General features: G+C 34.5%; 1 protein-coding gene across 4 annotated transcripts in view; it reads left to right on the top strand.

Moving 5' to 3' along the window:
- Window positions 1-22203, top strand: part of igfn1.1 (immunoglobulin like and fibronectin type III domain containing 1, tandem duplicate 1) — a 55408-nt gene that overhangs the window by 8181 nt on the left and 25024 nt on the right. For 3 of the 4 annotated variants that reach the window (XM_049479166.1, XM_022675664.2, XM_022675666.2), the window contains exons 2-11: window positions 10182-10269; window positions 14601-14630; window positions 15440-15559; window positions 19632-19771; window positions 19866-19965; window positions 20063-20101; window positions 21020-21065; window positions 21197-21377; window positions 21492-21605; window positions 21703-21871. In XM_049479166.1, coding sequence (XP_049335123.1) covers window positions 10221-10269; window positions 14601-14630; window positions 15440-15559; window positions 19632-19771; window positions 19866-19965; window positions 20063-20101; window positions 21020-21065; window positions 21197-21377; window positions 21492-21605; window positions 21703-21871 — 988 coding nt within the window. In that variant the 5' untranslated portion in view covers window positions 10182-10220. The remainder of the gene's footprint in view (window positions 1-10181; window positions 10270-14600; window positions 14631-15439; window positions 15560-19631; window positions 19772-19865; window positions 19966-20062; window positions 20102-21019; window positions 21066-21196; window positions 21378-21491; window positions 21606-21702; window positions 21872-22203) is intronic. The other variant, XM_049479167.1, reaches the window with a different exon arrangement.

The raw sequence follows: 22203 nt of genomic DNA, 5'->3' as shown, positions 1-22203 counted from the left end.
AATCTTAGTTAAAATTAACTAATGCAAAATGAGAAACTGTCCTGTGACCAGATTAGATAGATACTTTATTTATCCCCGAGGGGAAATTCTAGACATCCAGCAGCAGGTATGTATAGTACACAAAGTTACAAAAAGATAAGGTATAGCGATACATATAAATACAATAAAATTAAAAATAAAATTAAAAGTAGAAGTACAAAATTAGTAGAAAAAGTAGGAAATTAGTAGAAAGTTTTTATTTTAAATGAGCTTTGGCCCAGAGAAGACAAAAATATTTCTGGATGGTGATGACATATGGCTTATTCTTTGCATGATACAACCTTAAATTGCATGTATGTATTGCAATGAGAGCTATGAAGGTGTGACTGAGCCTATGAAGTGATTTAAAGTACAGAATCAGGTCTGTTTTTAATGCGGTGGTGCCTGAGGGCCCGAAGATGACAAACATCCAATACTGACCATAGGTTTTTTCCTTTGTACACAGATATTCAATTTTCAATTTCTCTGAATTGTTTCAAGATATTATGTTCTGTAAATAGTGGGATATTTAAAGTCTTCATTACTTGTGTTACCTGATGAGTGTATTTGAAATCCAAGCAAAACCTATTCTTACTTACTTAAGGTCCTGAAACAAGAAGGACATGAAAATGGCTGCATTACAAATGTGGAAGATTAGTCATTTTCGAATAAAAAGTTTTACTTTTTACTTTTAACATCTGGTGGAGAGAGGGATATGAACAAAAAAGGTTGTGAATCATCTAATATAGGCCCAACAACTTAAAAAACTAAATAACAGTACGCCTATTGATAAATTAAATATTGTAATCATTAATTGTAAAAGACTACATTTTAAAAGTAATGGTCCCCACTGTAAGCACTGGCGATATTCTTTCAACTGCTGGTCAGTTGAAAGAATATGTTTAAAGGAAAACTCTGGTGTAAAATGGACTCAAATTCCAAGATTCAAATTTTAACAGTTTGTCCAAACACCCTTCAGACTGGGTGACATGGGGCATAATTTGCCCTGGAAAAATCGCTTTTTCCACCGTTATCCAGACTCAAAGTAGCTCCACACCTCCTTGCTGCTACACAGACACCAGGAGTGATGGCGGCTCTTGGAGCTGAAGTTAGCGTTATAGGATGTAAGCGGTGGCTTTTAATAAGCTTTTTGTGCACTTTTTAAGTTATTAATGCCTCGTTTTAAATGTCAGAGCTCTCCGGATTCTAGCAAGGAGATGTTCAGCTACTTTAAGTCTGGATAACGGTGGAAAAATCGATTTATCGGGGCAAATTATGCCCCGTGTCACTCAGTCTGAAGGGTGTTTGGACAAACTGTTAAAATTTCTGGATCTCGAAAAGCTGTGGGAAAACAGAGGTGTGCTATTCATCAAAGATAAGTATTTTTCATGTTTTACTACACCAAAAGTCCATTTTAAGTTCTCCTTTAAGATCTAAGAATTGGCTCAAACCCAAAAGCAATTGGTTTAAAATGGGCAATTACGAGCATGGAGATCCATTTTAAAGCCATATATACAGCATAACGGAAGATTAACTGACTTCACTCATCAGCGAGGGCAATCTTACTCTCAAGTACCCAATGGAATGACACCATCTGTACGGTAAATAAGGTACTGACAAGCTGGCTGATTCATATGGCAGTCATTTTCACACCTTAAACATATGTGCAGGCTGCTGTAATACAGCTCACCAATGCATAAGAAATGGCGGAAGAATATGACAGTTGTTTTTAATAAACAACATTAACATAGTAGTCCCTATCTTGCACTTAATCTATGCACATTTATGCTAAATGCATAAACTATTAACTGAAAGCAGTGATACATCCATACATTATTGTTGCTGATTTGTAGTTTATGTAGCCAGTGTGTTTTAAATAAGAAATGAATTTAGAGGATATACACTGTATGCGGAATAATAAATGCATTCAGCTACTTTAAGTTGTGCCTATTTATGTCACAAATGTGCAAATGCAAATGTGAACGCATACACTCACAGCTTGTCCAGCTGCCAATAGAATAGGACTCTCTGGAGCAGATCAACGTGAACTTGAGCTGTCTAGCATGGGAACTGTGTTCTCTGGAATCTTGGTGCTCCATCCAAAACTTTTTGGGAGGAGTTAAGGAGTTGGGGAGATGGGGATGAGGTGGCTGGTGATCATCTTACATGCTGACTCCTCGAATGCTCTCGCTGCTAAAGGCAATCAATTACTGACAACAGCAGATCTAGTATATAGCTATTCCAATAATAGCAGGATAAGACTTTTGACCATGGAGTGTATACATAGTGTAGAGCATTGTCTCCTTTTTGTACAATATATGTACAATATAGTTTTAAGAAAGTGAGCCCATTAGGAATATTTAACACTAGTTATATTTAAATTCTAATGTTTAAATAACATGAATTATTGAAAATCCTATTGCCTTTCAAAAGAGTATCACTGCAATATTGTGTTATCCCAATTATTTCGGGGACAATATAAAAAACAGATATCTTGTCTCTAGTAAACAGTAGATCTGAGAAAGTACAGACAGCTACTCAAATAATAGCAGCTTCATTTTTTATCACCCTTGATTTCCCCTTGAATAAAAAAACAATGAATGAGCAGGTGTCCCAATACTTTTGTAGGGTGTATATATAGTGTAGTTCAATCACTACAATAACATTGTCATCTTATCATACAATATATGGACATTTCTGCTGATCTCAATGATTCCCATTATGTTTTTTAGGAAAGAGAGCCCTTTAACTTGTTTAAAAACAGCATTTTTTAATTACAAGGATATTTAAACTTAGTTATATTCCAATTCTAATGTATAAAAATGATAAATTATAATAATTAAAAAGCCGATTGTCTTTCAAAAGAGTATCACTGCATTATTGTTCTATCACAATTATTTATGGGCCAATATATATATAAAAAAACAGAGTGTATACATAGTGTAGGCCTATAATATAATAATAATACTATTGTCTTATAATACAATATATTGGCAGGACTGCAATTATTTCTGCATTACATTGTTTATTAAACAAGCACATTAACTTGTTTAAAAACTGCATTTTTAAATGATAAGGATATTTTAACTTTATATATTAAAGGTATATTCCTTCATCACTAGTTTCACTTCATCTATAAGACAATCCTGGGCAATTGGCACAGTCATATCGGCCATCTCTTCTTCATGTAGTCAACTCCTTTCACTTTGCAGCAGCAAAGGATTGGAACACTTTCCAAAACACCCTCAAACTTGTAATTTTAAAACCTTTTACTACTTTCAAGCATACAATTAAATATATAATTGTAGACTGTTGCTCTTTCTAATAGTCATGGATCAAATTAGTGAATATTCACACACACCCTTTTAGACAGCTACATTTTTTTTCTATTTTTACTCCTGCTTTTTAATCAGTTCATAATTTAAATGTTTGTTTTATGTTAATCTGTGATTTTTGTTTTATCCTTGGTTTGTTCACATCTGTTTTATGTGTCGTGGTCATGTTTGTAAATGAGAACTGGTTCTCAAATATTTCACATGGTAAAATAAAGGCAGAAAAAAAATCTAATGTCTAAATAACATTAATATTTTTAAATCTCTTTGTTCACTGCATCATTGTGTTATCATAATTATTTCTGGGTCAATATAAAAAAACAGATATTGTGACAGGCTTAATGTAATGACTTAGCACTAGGGGTGTAAGAAAATATTGGTATTGCTTCGTATCACAGTATTTTTTTTTATTTTACAATATTGTAATAATTGTCAAAAAGCACATCAAAAAACACATTGATTTGTTATTTTTAGTTTATTTGTAAAGATTTGTGGCAGACAGTAGTTCATGTAGTGTTGTGTTTAAACACTGACCACTAGATGGCAGTGTTGTACTTTGTGGTTAGATCCCACTGTTATTATTAGTCTGTATTTTATACTATTTATACTAAACTATTTTTCAAACATTTTACTCAAACAAAAGCAATATATCACCTTGCTTACAATATTGCAATATATCACAATATATTGAATAGTATCCTATTGCCAAGTTCTTTCCAATACACAGCCCTACTTAGCACTAAGATTTAGATTTATTAAGAGGCAATTGTCATAGTCCTACTTAAGTCAAGAGTTATAGGCAAGTAAAATGATATCCAACAAAACTCTATAGGACCACTAGGCATGTCTGAGGCATAATCCTGTGTGCGGAAAAACGATTTGCAGTATACTTGTGTGTTATATGCACATGGGACTGGGTTACATGCACAACTATAGCAGTGTAAAGTGGGGGGCAAGTCTCACACCAGATATATTGCTCGGTGGTAACGCCTGCCCAGCATACTGCTGACGGGTAATTATGTTATGAAGCATGGCTCTGGTTTCTCACAATGACAAATATGTATTTTTTTTTGTTTAAATACTTCTCACTTCCTTTTAAAGATCCACGCTCTGACATCTTGGTCTCATCAGGCCTTCCTCAGTCTATTTGCTCCTAATTTATAGTACACTGATGACACACCAGCTTCAGATTATCAGAAACTGCAGTGATAATGATGGACTGTTTAAAGCGGGTGTTATATATGTTGGGCGTTCAGGAGGCAGTGGGTTTGGGTGTCGTGTAGCTCTAAGACCCCCTGAAGCCCCCCATCCTTCCTCCTGATCAAACAGCTCCAATTTCAGGCTGTTTAGCTCTAGAGTGTCAAAGGTCACTCAGCTCATTTTCAGGCACTGGCATGAGGCAAGGACACAGCACACCGCATATCACTGACCACTGTAAAAGACCTGTATTCAGCCACAAACATGTAATGGACCAAAATAAACAAAAACAAAGAACTGGATTATCAAGGATGATGTAATAGTTATTACCATTCAAATCAACTATGTTAATAAAAATAATAATCCTAGCTGTAAATTGTGATGAAGACACTCATTTTAATGTGTACATGTTCAAGGACCTTACCATTAAGCAGGTAACATATACAGCACTGGAATAAAATAAGAGGCCACCTTAAAAAGATGAGCTTCTTTGATTCTACCTAATTGAAAACCTCTGGAATATAATCAAGAGGAAGATGGATGATCACAAGTCATCAAACCAAGCTAAACTGGTGAATGTGTGCACCAGAAGTAAAGGCATAAAGTTATCCAAAAGCAGTGTGTAAGACTGGTGGAGAAAAACATGCCAAGATGCATGACAACTGTAATTAAAAACCAGGGTTACCAGGGTTTTTATTATTTCAGCCATTTCTCATTTTCTGCAAAAAAATGCTCGAAATGACAACATTTTTATTTTGAATTAGGGAGAAATGTTGTCTGTAGTTTATAGAATAAAACAATAATTAACTCACAGTTCATTTTACTCAAACATATACCTATATTTTTTTTCCAGAGCTGTATAGTTTTCTGGATTACATATATTCAGCAATATGATTATATTATGAAGGCCCATACCAGTAACCACCTGATTATATAGTTTGTACTTTCTTAAAAACAAAATGCCAACAGGCACCGAACCAAGATTAAGTTTACAGACTTTACAGTACACCTGGGATTCCTGCATTCTCTAACAAACCAATATTTCAAACATGCAAAAACTACAACAGTTTTGCAGAAAAAAAAACAATAGAACTGTAGATATACTGAAAATAGGGCCAGAGCAAAACTGAAGTTAAAAAACAACATTTTGTTATATATATATATTTTATTATAAGGATATTTAAACAGTTATATTTCAATCTAATGTATAAATGATATTCATAATTAAATATCTCCTTGTCATTCAACAGGGTGTCACTGTATTATTATAGTGTTATTTGTTATTACCTAATCAGTGGTATGAAACAGTCTAAAAATAACAATATTCCTGTTAATCGCAATTATTTCTGTGTATAACAAAATGCCGAAAAGCACATAACCAATATTAAGTTTACAGAATTTAACAGTATGTCTGTGATTCCAACATTTCAAACAAACAAAAACAAAAGTCCAGTGCAAAAGCATTTTCCAAACAGTTTTCAGTAAATGTATTCATCCCATGACTACAAGTGCTGTCTACATGCACGTAGTAGCATATCAAATTTGGAAACGGCAGAATGCAATGCACAAATGTATTATTTAATATCTGTGGCATGAAAAGAGAAATTTAAGACATTTTTAAGACATATTAAGACCTTTTTAAAATACCTTTTAAAATTGTTTAAGGACCTGCAGATACCCTGTGAAAATACATCAATTTGCATAACTACCAACAATGCATTATAAGGATGGCCGCAGTGACAGATTTTTTGGTCGCAGCATACAGCGCTAAAGTAAGAGAAGACATAAGAGAATATTTTTTTTTTTTCCATAAAAAAGTTGTTTTTTTTTTGTCTAGGATAAATTATTTTGTATCTAGGTACACAAAAAACAGGCCCTTTACAATAATCAATAAATAATTATTACTGATAGATCGACCAACAAGTAAAACAAAAATAAATTAATAAAACATTGGCTGGGGACATCCAGTAGAAATCAGTGAAATCAAGCTCTGTTATTCAAACTAGATAAAAGATCTTATTTACTTTATTCAAAACGAAACATGAAATTGAGGTAACTGTACTCACCTACCGTTTCTGTCAGCCACTTCATTTTCTGTAATATTTCTGTAGCACTATAGAGCATCATAGGTCTTTTACATTGTGCACCAAACCCCGCCCTCTTTTTTTAAGCCAACCAGGAATGAGCAGATGGCTCAGAATTATAGCCTCCATAAGCTCAGGTTTTACAAGAGAAATAACTGCATCATGCACACTTTTATGTGATACTTGACCTATCGCGTGGCTGCAGAGCAGTGCTCTAATCAGCATCATGCTAACACTAAATTATCTGCATTTATAGCTAGTTATATATTGTGGTCCCCACAGCTGAGGTATCATATCTTCAGTGAGTAACACTATGAAACCACCAGAAGTGTAACACTATCAGACTGACTGATGAGGCCAAACACACTGCTCTGACTGTTTATGATGGATATGACAGAATGTAAATGGAATCCCTTATACACATTTTATGTCAGAACCATGAATAAGAGATACAGTGAGAAAATAGCTTCTATTGAGCCCATGGGTACTATAGAAGAACTACTGTATATAGAACCCTTGTGTGACTCCACACACAGATTCACTGGTCTTTGACAGCCCAACATTATGAAAATAATCCTGTTCTGAAAGCAGTGGCTCTAGCTTTCCTGAAAAGAACACTGAAATGTATTACTTCAACAAGACAATGCTTGTTCATATACTGCTGCAGGAGAGCTAACCTTAAAGACATGTCAGTGTTCTCAAGTCTCACGCTTTGAGCGTGTGACACACGCACCTCAGCGAGTTCACACGCTCACACACCACACATGGTATTTCTCACGCTTGCCAATCCATCGGCTGAATATTATGATGTACTCTCATTGAGCCAATCAGAATATAGATCGCTCTGTTGTTAGGCAGACCTAGTCAAAGAGGGTGGAGTTTCAGCCAGAGTGTCAGGCGCGAAGAACTCTCCGATTCGAAAGTTCTGAAACACACAACCGTGAACAACTGAAGGAGACCGGTGGCAACCCCGCCCACCAACCCCCAACCCCCCGTTTAACAACTGAAGAACTGCGCACACCCCCCTTGGTACAACTGAAGAAGAACTGCGTGCACTCACCACCACCACATGAGCCCTGCACATGTGCTATACCATTAGAGCTCAGATTGGGCCCAAAAAAAAATCCAGGCCCACCCTATCCGCCCCATAAATCATGAGCCCGATTTAAACCCGACATTTTTTTTAGTAAGTAGAGTTAGAACTTAGCTTTTAAAAAACTTTCTCAGGCTGTATGAATGAGCGAAATCCATTTAGAACGATGTTAATTATGATTCAATGTTATGTAAAACTATTGTTTTATATGTTGGTCTTTCAAAAGTAATAAAGTAGTGAAACATTAAAACATTACTGAACAAGTATTTTTTTTAATACAAAAAACGAGTGAATTATCCTAATTGAATCATTACCTGTTAGAGGTAAGAAACAACATTGCACTCAATATTGATAAAATAATTAGTAATGGAGTGAGTAAAAAAAAAATTGCAATGCTTGTAAGGATTTTTTTGGGTTTCAGAGATCTTTTGGATAATTAAACATGTACCAGGTCAAAATGACCCTGTAACACCATTGATGTTCCTGACAAATAAACATAACAGAAGGGTTAAGAAAAATGTTTATTAAGAACAGCTACATAACACTGCTAGTCAAGTGCATTATGTGGAAAAGCGGAGGAGCTCACATGTGCGTGAGCCCCAGAGCTGCGTGATTATAACATTCTAACTTGTACAACTTCTAAAAAAAACAGTTTGATTGGTTACTGTGCTATATTGTAATTATCACGCCATATCTTTATGTAAAACAAAAATTGCATAAAAAAAAACAGACGCCCACATCACTGAGTTTGGGTCGGGCATCGCGTTGGGCTTGGGCAGAGAATCTAAACTCCATATACTATACCAGGCCAAACCCTAAATGAAAATGTGGGGCATGCACCACCAGACGCACTCTCAACACTCCACCCGTACACTACATCTGCAGAAACCATCTGCTATTAGAAACCTCCAGAATTCCACTAAAACTAATGAGAATGTAGGGATCAATTTGGGTCACAGTCAATATCCATCCTCCTGTTAGTTCAGACACTAGAGGGCGCTCCCAAGTGAGTCTAAAATGAATGGGTTCATGTGCAGCTTTTGTGCAAAAACCTCATTTGTAAATGATTAATGTTTTTATGCAGCCAACTGCACTCGATTTCTCAACACAGAACATCATAAATTATTTCAGCACTGCTGTCAGATGCATGAACTCTTTAAACCTGCAGTTACAGGACTTTCTAGCACACTGGCTTATGTATGTTCAGATGTGAGATCAACAAATGAGTTAATTAGCTAGAGAGCCAATCAGAAGTGAGCAGCCTGACTGCTAGCATCTGCCATATTGCTCTAAACCTGCTTGATACAGAATAAAATACACTGTCTGGCCAAAAAAAAAAGGTCACAAATAATTTTTTGGACCGTATTTAGCTTTGATTGCAGCACACATTCACTGTGGCATTGTTTCCACAAGCTTCTGCAATGTCACACGATTTATTTCTGTTCAGAGTTGCATTAATTTTACCCAAGATCTTGTATTAATGATGGGAGTTTTTTTAGCACTAAGCAAAGTCTTCTTCATCACATCCCAAAGATTCACAGTAGGCACTAGGCATGATATCACATGACCTTCTTCCATTGCTCAAGAGTGCAAGCCAATAATTTTGACCCTTCTAAAACAGATTAACATCTTTTCCACGACTACAGGATTTTTTTTTTACCTAGTCGATTAACAAATGAGAAGCTACTCCCTGCATCAATTAGGGTTAAGTAAATTGGAGGCTCCTACCTACAGTATTTGCTCAGTTAATTTCAGGTGGTGACATTTTTAGGCCAGGCAGTGTACAGACCATGTGTAAAAGAATATAACCATACATTATTTATATTTAATAACAGCTTTTATTTGCTTTTTAGCTCCATTAATGCTATTAAATAAGGACTTGCTCAGGAGTGACCTCTTGTGTGGTATAAAGGGAGACACGCGAAGAGTCTAAGCTCCTCATAACTTTCTCTAAACTAAGCAACATCAGTGGGGAGATAAGATGACTGGAGATGCTGGGAGGTCTGAAGTGTCTCCAGTTTCAGAACACAATGCTACACTATCATATTCATCATTCAGGCATAAATTTTTTTCATTAGCCATAACTTAATTGCATTGTCACATGTCATCATGTCCTCTTGTTACACTATACATAAATCATATGTATATGTACATTTTAAATGCCGATTTTATTGATTTAACACCTATTTAACACTTTTCAAATATAGAAATTATAATCCACCTGGATTAACATCGTAAAGCATCAGCAATCAGCATATCCCTTTTTTTCTTTTTATACAAATATAATATGGGTAATGTGTTTCTAATATCATTGTGAAAACTTAAAAAAAAAAAAAAATCTTCTGATTCTTTTTTGTTTTGTGATGTACTTGATAACAACCAACACTTTACAACACGGCCAAACAAAAACTAAAATTAAAATTATATTTTGTTTCCATGTTTTTTTTTTTTTTTCAGAGGTAGTTCTGAAATCTTGAGGAAGAGAGAAACTTCAAGATGTGGAAGAAGTCGAAGGTTACAGATCAGACGGCCGTAGGGCAGGGTGGTAAGGAGAAACCTGCAGTTTCCATAACAACACATACTCTACAAATGCTAAAAATTACACTATAGAACATCCTAGACTTTATTTGGTTGTTATTCGCCTTTTTTATTTTATTTTGTATTTTTTTGTTTTGTTTTTCTTTCTTTTTTTTTTATTAATTTGTTCCATTTTACATTCATTTACTGTTTTATTATTTTATCTTTCATTTATTTATTAAGTTACTTTACTTTAAGTTACTTTTTTTACATTTTTTCTTTACTTTACTTTTTATTTAAAAAAGAGACGGCACACGCCAACCCCATGGTGGCTTTCCATCTATTACAATGCAAAGGCATTGTATTGCATTTTTTTCTCCAATTAGGCACATTAGGCACCTATAATGGAAAAATATGTATAACCTACAATAAAAAAAAAAAGTTAAATAATGTTAACTCTAAAGTTAATATAAAACATAATTCAGATTCTTTATGACAATTTCAAACAAAAAGGATGTGAACTGGAACACAAGTATAATTTTAAATTAATACCTTAATTTCTTAGTTTTAAGCTTAATAAGTCTGATCAATTAAATTGAGCTAAATTGATGCATATAAGACATTTATTGATTAATCTTACTTTTATAGATATGATCCTAAAATGTAAGGTAGCTTGGACATAGTTTTAGGAAACCTTGAAATTTTGTAGTACTAATACACTGTGTAGAGGCTTTTCCAAATTTAAAGTGGACTATGTTTCTGCTAAAAATAATAATATTATTTGTATTGTTGTTTTTATCATTATTATTATTGTAGTAATTTACTGGAACCACCCATTAAAAGATTACTCAAATAACTGAAATAGGTTCTGCTAAGGAATGCCAAAAATTATTTTTTTTAGGAAAATACGTGAAATATAAGTTCTCACAGCCAATATGTTCACTATATGAATGCTTTAAACTGATGGACATTGAAAGGGAAAATGGCTAAATTAATTGAAAGATTTGATAAACAAGGATAATGATTAGCTCCAACTAATGACAGCTCATAATAACATAAGTCAAATTAAAATCTAATTATTTCCAAATATATGTTAGAAATTGTCAGATATTGTTCAGTTTGTAAAGATGTCAAGGTCAATAAGAATGTTGCTAAATGAAATCATGAGCAGATTAAAGGCAAATTGGACAAGTCATTTCACAGATCAGTGCTTATAAAAGACACCATGCAAATAAACGCTGTTTGTCGTGGCTTATCAAGAGGCTTTTCCAACATGATGAGAAGAAAAAGAGGGAAAATGGAGTGTGTGCAGATTTTACACTTCATTAGCTGACCTTTTGGCCGGCTGACATTATTCAACAATACAGGCACTTTTAACTTTGTTTTTCTAATAGCTGAGAAACACAATTCACATACAAATCAACCAGAACATTAAGACCACCTGTGTAACATTGATTTAGTGTGTTTCAAAATGTCTCAGATTCTTATGCTTACTGACTTTACCTGCGTCCAACAGTCAACATCAAGAACCGACTGTTCACTTGCTGCCTAACATTTCCACCACTACACAGGTGCCACTGAATCAGATGTAAATCAGTGTTCTTCACTTTAATTCACACCAATGCCCAGAATTTATGTACTTACTTAAAATATATTAGAAGTACAATAATATGATGCTTTAATCAAATGTTTCAAAATAAGCATTTATTATACTTTTAAAAAAGTACAATATAGTGTATTTAAACAAATAGACTACTATGAAGTACACTTTTAGTTTAATGTAATTCAATATACTTCTAAAATACTTATTTCCAAATATACTTTTGTAGATTTTTAGCAAAGTGTGTTAAAAACAACTTTTACAGAAGTTCACTTAAAGTACAATATATCAGGTAACTTTTTAGAAAGTACATTAAATTACTGCATTTATAAAAGTATATGAAAAAAGTACATTTGTAACACACTAAAAATTATAGTACAGTATATTAAAATATATATTTTATACCCAACGAAGTATACTAGAAGTGTGATGCTTACAAAAGAATGGAACAAGAAGCATATTTGTACTCTATTGTAAATATACTTAACATCAATTATTTTCTAATAGTACATTTCTAATATAGCTGGTGTATAATAGTGATACAGTTGTAATACTCATTAAATGTATTATAATTTGACTGTAAACATATTTAAAATATGGGGTTACATACATGAAGTAGTATGTTTAAATGTTACTTAGGTATATTTAAAATAGATATATTTTAGTACAGTTTAGTACACTTAGCACAATTTAAGTACGACTTATGTACTACTTTTATACAATTAAAGTACAAAAAAAGTTGTTCCATTTTAGCACTCTCTAAATATACTGATTAATAATGTGGCTACAAGAACACTTTAGTGCACAATAGCAAAATAATGCTTAGTATACTTTAATCTACTTTTTTTCACTAGGGTGGTTTTAAATGTTACAGATGATCAGTGTAATTTAAACAGATGAGAGCATAACCAAAACCTTTCCTGTCCAGTTTCTAACACATTCCTCATTCCTTGCTAATTTACCCTGTGTAACATCACCTACCCAAGATTCATTTCTGTGTGACCCCCATCCATTTCCCAGTGCCTTTCGCAAAACTCCATTGACATTCAACCCTAAACAGGATTGAACAGTGCAGAGTTTTGTTGGCAAAACCCAAGATCCCTCTCACTGTCTGTCGTGTGTTGACCTGAGGTGGAAAATAGTGTGAAGAGTGAAATATAGCTTGAATACATTTCCCCCTTTTTATCATTTATTCTCTCAATTTAGCTAGGAAGGTAGGCTAGCACATGCCTCCTCCGATACATGTGAAGTCAGCCCCCACCTCTTCTCAATGCAGCATTGCCAAGTAGCATCACAGCACGTTTGGAGGAAAGCGCAGCGACTCGGTTCTGATACATCAGCTCACAGACGCCTTGTGCTGATCGACTTCTAGCCACCCATCTAGAGAGAGCAAGACCAATTGTGCTCTCCCAGGGCTCTGGCAGCTGATGGCAAGCTGCATGACTGGGATTCAAACCAGGGATCTCCTGATTATAGTGGCAGCCCTTTAGACCGCTGGACCACTCAGAGCTCCATAAATGTGTTTTACTTTTAATGAGCAAAATTAAAGGAAGCAATTCTAGACAATCTTAGCCAGATTTATAACATAGCTAACTTAGCTTATGTAAACTAACGTTCAACATTCAAGTCAAAAGCCCTATTTGAGTGGGATCAGGTTTGGCTGGGAGGTGGGGTAAAGTAATTATTACCAGATATTCTCAGCGACTTCTGTAAAACAAGCTGTAAAAAAAAAAAAAGGCTAAAACTAACCCTGTTCAAATAGAAATGTGGGTAAATATTCAGTCAAATCTTGTGAAAAGTTTTTATAAAGTATAAGAGGAGTGTGAGGAGGCATATAGTCTCACTGTACAAGTCTTAAAAAGCTTGGCTTGTTCAAGTCTGTGGTAAACCTCAGGTGTTATACAATCTAAAGCACTACTCCAAGGCAAGTAATTGTGTTGCATAGCTCATAGCTTACTGCAGCCTTCATTTGAGTTACGAACATGTAGCTTCTAATTTTTAAATTAGAAAAAAGAGGAATATAAGAGAGAGAGAAATGTGTTCATGCAAACAGAGCAACTCAAATGTGTTTAAAGAGCTTTTTAAAGTTTTTCATAAAATATCTTAGTTATAATATAATATTTCAAATCCTCTTAATCTGGTATAAATATCTACTTTATTATTATTTTATTATATTATTATATCTACTAGATTATTAATCTCAACTTAATTTTATTGTTTTAAATAATTTAATTTACTAAAAGTGTTTTAGTCCTGTTGCATTTAGATTTGCTCAACAAATAATATAATCTTACAAAAAAATGAAAAAGTTGTATAGAAATGACGAAGAAGCCACAACACAACTATTAGAAAACATATTATTTTTTGTCTGGTCAAATTAATTTTATTCATGTGTTAATAGACATCAATTAACAAATAAATGGACCACAAATCATGCCATGGTAAAAATACATTACCCCACCTCCCTACGTAAAGTTGAATAGGGCTTTAGTTTGTGAAACAATCAGTGTTGTAAAACCTTAATTACTGAAAATGTTGGTACTTTACATACAATTCAAAGTAGCTCCAATTTTTTTTTCACCAATCAATAATCAATTACTTGTATTATAATTTTTCCACCTCTAGTGTTAACCACGCCATTTCTGTCTATGTCTTGGATCCTGTCAAAGTAATGGGGCCTCAGCCATGCTTTTGCCAGGATTAACATTTTCTTGTTCTCCTACTTTGTTTTCCCATCCCCTGTGTTATGTCTGTACCAGGAGCAGAGGGTCAGCCTCCGAAGAAAAAAGGTAAGGAGACTGAGTGACAGCAACCTGAACAACTAGCACCACATATATATGTATGTGTGACATATATTTATATACTGCATATATTAAGATAATTTTAAAGGATATAGTCTGAAAGAGGCACATTAAGAGTTTTGACTCCTGCATAAGCGAAAGCTTTCTGTCTGGAACAGTACAGCCTATAGGCTATGGGCCATGTGTTAGGAAAGGAAGACCACTCATGCAAAAACACACTCAAATTATTCACGCAAGAACAGAACAGTTTCAAGGTTTGCAACTGATCAGATATAAGATATTATCAGAGCTTAAAAAATACTGCTCCATGATTACTCAGTACCTGCAATTAGAATGGATTTTTAAGCATATATTCAGTAGTAGTAAGATTATCACATAAATATTCAGGTTGCTGTCATTTGGTTTTTGTTGTACAGTACATTTTGTTGTGTTACACATTCCTCTGACCTCCCTAATTACAAATGACAAAATGCTCATCCCCCACCCTTCGTTTCTGTATATTAATATATCCTGTAACATATTTTAATTTGTACATTGTTATAATCTCCTTTTCTTCAAAAAGTTTTAAGAAAACATATTAAAATAAAATAAAAAAAAACATTGAAATTTGCCTTTAAATGTTTAAAGTGTATGTTTGGGCCTATTTTATTTCTCGCTCCATTTTACCTTAGCTCATACTAAGACCATTGCACAAGGTCTACATTTTTTCCATTTGATATTGATGTTCTTGTGATTTTGGCAGTAACTGCAGACTGGCATCTGCTTCAAGGTAACAGTGCTGATGTGGATATTGTTAGGTATCAAAAGGAGGTCGAAGGTGCCTGGGGTTATGATCACACAGTATATTGAGGAGCTGCCTGAGGGGAAAACTACTCCTGACTTCACCCGTAAACCCATCGCTTTAACCATTCAAGAAGGTAAGAAATGCTGTAGGAAAAAACTTGTCAGTAAACATCAGATTTCTGCTATATCCAGAATTGCACAAAAATAAATGTATTTGGCTGAAACTGAAACCGAATATGTGTTTTTGCAGGTTTCATTTAAATTTTATTTTCTTTAAAACTATAATGTTAAAATATTTACTGAAAACTTGACATTTAATATTCCTGCAGATATACCAACAAAACATAATCAGTGCTATTGTATTCATGAATTTACTTTAGCAGTGCTGTTCTAGTCACACATTTAGCTTATGAGCTAGCTCAGCAGTGTAATTTTAGTCATGAAGGTATCTCAGTAGTGCTATTCTAATTATAAATCTACATTCTATGTAAATTATTTACCAGGTTCAAAGTTTTATTTGTCACATACTGTACATAGACATACACAGTACGACTAGCAGTAAAATGCTTTGAGACTTGCAAAAGTTCAGCCTTCCAAAGCTCGGCCCAGGAGATTACATTACATTACGCTGTATTTAGCAGATATTTTTATCCAAAGCGACTTGCACATGATGAGGACATTAAAACATTTAGCAGGGCCTGAACGAGGCCAAAAGGGTAAAAAAGGGATAAAGGAGGAAAGGAGGGGGAGCAGGGAATGAGGTTAGTTAGTAGTTAGTTTGTTAGAGGTGTTGGGAAAGTAAGTGCTCTTTGAAGATCTTGGTCTTTAGAAGGTTCTTGAAAGCATGGTTGGATTACTGACCATTACTGGCCATTGGGGCCAGCACCAGGGGCCCTTGAGGTCAGGGGACCTGAGGTGCCCTGGCCCAAAACATTTTGCGATACCTATTAACATTTAAAATACAATATATTTTTATGGGGGACTTTTACCTCAGGGTCTCTTGGGGGCCCTAGCCATGCTTTTGGGGGCCCTAGCCATGCTTTTGGGCCCCTTATGAAAATGGATGAGGCGTTGTGGCACTGCTCTGACTTTGACTTCTGGCTATTACGGGTCCTAGGAAAGAGGGGGACATATTTTTAGGGGACCCTGGTTATAAGAGCCCCTACCAGGAATCCCTAGACAAGCGAAAGGCATACCATTAGAGGACCCTTGATTACAAGGGCCCCTACTATGGGTCCCTTGACTTCATAGAAGTCGTTTACCATGGCTCCTAGACTTTCTAGGGACCTACAAATTGCCAGGCAAGATACATGTTTTGTTGCAAATATGCGATTCAGGCCCTTACTTTAATTTTTCTGTTTTTTTTTTTGTTTGTTACAAAATTATTATGTTCAATTTCTCTTAAGCGCAGAGACATAAATTAATTTAGTAATGATTTAAATGTAAGACAAGCAATTTACCTAATGAATGCTATCTTTGACACTGATTAAATTGAGTGAATTTAGCCATGGATGTGATTTCAATTATGCGAATACAACAAGCCATTGACTAGTTTCATGTTTTCCCTTTAATAAGGGGAAGGAAGGCATGGAAGGAAAAGTGCCTTTTTTATACAACATAACTGCAAGCTAATTTTACTGAGTAGCACAATTTTGGTTTGGTGACAGATGAAACAGCAAGCGCTTATTTATTTTTTTTAGTAGTAGTAGCTTTGACGGCATATGCGTGTAACCCTGAAATTTTTATTATATTTATTGGAAAACTTTTTATTTAGCTTGTTATCCAATTACTATTCAATTAGAGTTTGATATGACTTGACATGTTTTAAGGCAGTGTGAAGGGGTCTCAACAAAAATGAAACTTGATTTAATATAATTAACACAGCATTTTTAATATACTCAACTCTTTGCCCAGGGGCCCAAACTATACATAATCCATCCTTGCATCCTTGAAAGCAGCAAGGCACACCCTGCTCTGGTAGGGGAAGGTAGCTTGTTCCACCATTGGGGAACAAGGGAGGAGATCTTTTGATCCAGTGTCTGGTCCCAATCGTGTCCATGCTCCCTGTTGCCGAATGCAAACTGACCTGCAGCAGTGGCATGCTACCCCAGCATGGACCTCGTCTTGGACTAGCTGATGCTTTTCTTTCCCTTGGGTCTTGCTGTAGAGAGTCATTGGAAAGCTTTCAATTCCTGGTCGCCCTCCTGCCACCGTTCCCACCAGCTCACCATGTCGCAACAGCTCAGCCAACCTGACTGCTTTACATGCTTTCAGCTTTCTTCCGGTTCTGATTTCGTTGCCAGCTGTGGAGACACTGGAGCTGCTGGAGTCCCTGTAGTACAGCAGCACCTCCCTGGTCCCTGGTGATCATACACTCCTCTGTCAGATGAAAGCCAGTTGTAGCTCATTCCTGCAGCCATAAAGTGCCATGCTGCTGAGGCTTCAATTCAACACAAACCATCTACGCAGGTGTTGACTCAAACAGTAGTCAGCGAAACCTCATACCAGAGCCAGAAGAGTCATGGCAAAATGCTATGCTGGCAAATCACAAAACAAAAAGATACAATGTAAAATATATAACATTAAAAGCTACATCTAAACCAGATAAAGTATTTAAAAGGTGTCAAATAACATAAAAGGATATAAGGATATATACAGAGATAGTAACTACACTAAAAAGGAAAAGGACTGTATTTTTCACTCTATAAAATCCTTTAAATCTTCAGTGCGCCTTATAATCCATTGAGTTATATGTATGAATGTTACCAGACAGGTATTAAGGATCAGTACAGCGTTATACAGGAGTTTCAGTGAAGTTTCTCCAGCACAGAGACTGGAGCAGTATTAACATTAGCCGCTAACCATGCTAAGTGCTAGCTCTTTCGCCATTCAGAGATATTATCAGCCTGTAGCCTGCTGCTAACCCTAGCTAGCACTGCTGTAGTTGGATTAGCATTAGCCGCTAACCATGCTAAACGCTAGCTCTTCTGCTGTTCAGAGGCGAGTATATCAGACTGTAGTCTGCGTGTTTACTGAATTAAAATAAGCTACGTGGGATGAACCACTAGCTAATATTGCCCTGGCTTACTAAAACACTCAGGGCTCCATAGTATAATGCTGGCGGGCAGCATTAGCTGCTAACTGTGGATAGCGCTAAAAGTAAAAAAATAATAATAATAAATCTGCTGCACCTAGCCTTAATAAACAAAAGCAAAAAAAAAATACTCAACCAAATAAACATTAGTACAAATAATATCCTGCGCTCGGTTTGTATTTTTTTTTTTTAGCTTAAAGCTTTGTTTACCTATCTTAGCTTTACAGGTCTGCTAAATTTGAAGGAAAACATGGAGAAACCCCAGTTTATTACTAGTGTCCCATAATGCAACTTATAATCTAGTGCACATTATGTATGACTAGACTAGAGAATAGATGTTTATCATCCAGTGCACCTTATAGTGTGAAAAATACGGTAATACATAGCTACACTACATTTCTGCAACGTAAAAATAGTTATATTTATATTCTAGTCACACATTTAGCTAGCTAGCAAGCTAGCTGCCTCACCAGTGTTGTTTTAAAATGTCATAAAATTTAGCTACCTTAGTGTACTACTTTAGTCATATGTAGCTAGCCAACTTGCACACAGGTAAGCAAAGTTTATCTAAGTTAGCTCAGCTTGCTAACCTTTTAAGCTCATATCTTTCAGCAGAAAAAACAGGCAGTGTGTATACAGGTAGGAAACTAGTATCCACTGATGCTGAATGCTTTATTTTGCTCTATCATTGAATGATTCACAAATCTGTTCCCCGAGGAGGCCAAAACCATCTGTGGCCGAGTGTCCAAGACAGAAAAACTGGTGGGCATCTGCTAGCTGACTAATTAGCACATAGGGTTCTCCTCCAAGTGTGTTTAACTGTACAGTCATATTGCTTTAGCAGCAGCTCAAAAAGGTGCCGCCGGCTGCCCTCATACAACAGCTACCAACCATCTAGTACTGGTGGCATCAATCATTTTATAATAGAGCGAGTCTTAGCTAGTGGGTGGGACGTCATCCATCTATACCCAGCACATAATGTGTGGCCATCAATAAATAAGACTGATTGATGGATAAATTCATTTACAACCACCCTTGATGGACGTGATAATATAATATCTGTGCAAAACACATTAATCATCTAATATATCATCTAACCTTCTGCACTTAAGGTAAACTAGCCATCTTTAAAGCCATTGTGATTGGAGACCCTCAGCCCACTGTAACATGGAAAAGGGCCAATGGAGAAATGAATGATCCAGAAAAGTTCCAGAACAAATATGACCCTACAAGTAATGAACACACTTTAGAGGTAAGTGAATTGTTTGAATTAGTTTTGTAGATATAGTATTGGTAAAAAAAAACAGAATGGGCATAAATTGCTGTATTTATTTATACTTTTACAGATACCCAAAGTGACCAGTGATGAAGCTGACACATACAAATGCTATGCTTTTAATGAGTACGGAAAGGCTGTCTGCACTGTTGTCCTGAATATCATTGAAGGTACAATCTTAGATTTCAGGTCACTTTTCGTTTTAGAACTCTGACATTTTAAGTGAAGTACACGGCACTCATATTTAATATCTGTATTCTTTTGCAGTTGGATTCAAAAAGAGCAAAGAAATGAAAAAGGCAGAAGGTTTGCTGGATATCCCACCTTAATTAAATCATTTCAGACCTAATAACTATTTTCTTTTAGAAATTAGAAAATATTTTCTTCTAAAAAATTAGAAACTATTTTCTTCTAGAAATTAGAAACAATTTTCTTCTAGAAATGAGAAACTATTTTCTAATAGAAATTAAAATCTATTTGCTTCTAGAAACTAGAAACTATTTCTTCTAGAAATTAGAAAATCTTTTCTTCTAGAAATAAAAAACTATTTTCTTGTAGAAATCAAAAACTCTTTTCTGATAGAAATCAAAAACTATTTTCTGATATAAATTAAAATCTATTTTCCTGTAGAAATTAAAAACTATTGTCTTATAGAAATTAGAAACTCTTTTCTTCTAGAAATTAGAAACTCTTTTCTTCTAAAAAAATAAAATATATTTTCTTGTAGAAATTAGAAACTATTTTCTTGTAGAAATTAGAAACTCTTTTCTTCTAAAAAATAAAAAAATATTTTCTTGTAGAAATTAGAAACTTCTGATAGAAATTAAAAACTATTTTCTTGTAGAAATTAAAAACTATTTTCTTCTAGAAATTAGAAACTTTTTTCTGATAGAAATCAAAAACTATTTTCTGATAGAAATTAAAATATTTTCCTCTAGAAATTAGAAACTATTTTCTTGTAGAAATTAAACATTTTCTTGGACATTTCCTTGGAACTTTCTTTTATTATTGTGATTTTTTCTTATGAGTAATTTAGAAAAAAAAATATTTAAAAAAGTTCAAGTGACAATACAAGTTAGATAAATGTCGTATAAATTAATATTATAAATGGTTACCGATGGAAATATTCTTTATTTTATATATATATATATATATATATATATATATATATATATATATATATATATATATATATATATATATATATATTTTTTTTCTCTTTAGGAACAGGGGAGGACCCAACAGAGTTCCGAAAGAAGCTTAGGCGCGGGTAGGACGCTTAATTTAATCATCTTTTTTATATATATTTAAAGCATCAACAATAACAAACCTTTTTAAAAATTGGTGAGTTTGTTTCTGCCAGCTCTGATGTAAAGTTTGCTCTGCTTGTTCTATATGTAGTGCTGGAAAAAAAGAGGAAAAAAGAGAGGGTGATATCGATGACGCCGTGTGGGATCTGTTATTGTCAGCCGATAAGAAAGACTATGAGCAGATATGCATTGAGCACGGCATCACTAATTTCCGTGGCATGTTGAAAAAACTGATTGAAATGAAGAAAGAGAGAGAGGAAGAGCAGGCACAGGTAGGCTGTGGCTATTTACTTCAACAAATTCTTAAAAAATAAACTTAAAATATAGTTAAATATACAGTTATATACACATTTCATTTTTATTTATGATACTTTGTACTTTATTAGTTTGTTAAGCAAATTACCAACCTGAAACCCATCGAGGTGAAATCAGAAGATGCAGCTTCATTTGAACTGGACATGGAACTCAAAGACCCCAACAGCCGCATTTTCCTGTACAAAGTAAGAGCTGCTACTTACTGGTCTAAAATAAATTTTGTGCTATTAATAAAACGCATCTTGATTATGTAATAATTTCCATTCTGTTCCATCTGTTTAGGATGGTGTTATGATTCCATACACCAAAGAAGCAGAAAGTGAAATGAAGCATTGCCTTAAACAAGTTGGCAAAAGGTATATGTTCACAGTGAAAAATCTCAGTCCTGACGATGCCGGCATCTATCAAGTGGATGTTGAGGGAGTCAATATCTTCTCAACGGATTTCAAGAGTATGTTTCCAGGGTACCACTTTAAAACAAGACTACCCTTATAATGTTTTGATTTAATAGGTTTTTAACGCCGTGCCGACACACTAGGGTCATTTTTACGGAGGTACTTAAGTCAGTTCTTCAAAACATCATAAAAAAAAAAATTACAAAAACAATTATAAAAGATTTTTTATATTTAAAAAAAGTAAAAAAAATATATATATTTTTTTCCAGGTGCTGCAGTTTTAAGCACATTTGGCATCTCACTTTCTATCTGAGTGAAGTGGTTTCTACCCTTATAAAGGGTTTATAAATTAGGTTATTAAGTATTGTTGATTAGGTTTTAAATGCCT

This window comes from Astyanax mexicanus, chromosome 5 (genome assembly GCF_023375975.1).
Source record: "Astyanax mexicanus isolate ESR-SI-001 chromosome 5, AstMex3_surface, whole genome shotgun sequence".
Taxonomy (NCBI): domain Eukaryota; kingdom Metazoa; phylum Chordata; class Actinopteri; order Characiformes; family Acestrorhamphidae; genus Astyanax; species Astyanax mexicanus.
This window is presented reverse-complemented; position numbering and strand designations above follow the sequence as displayed.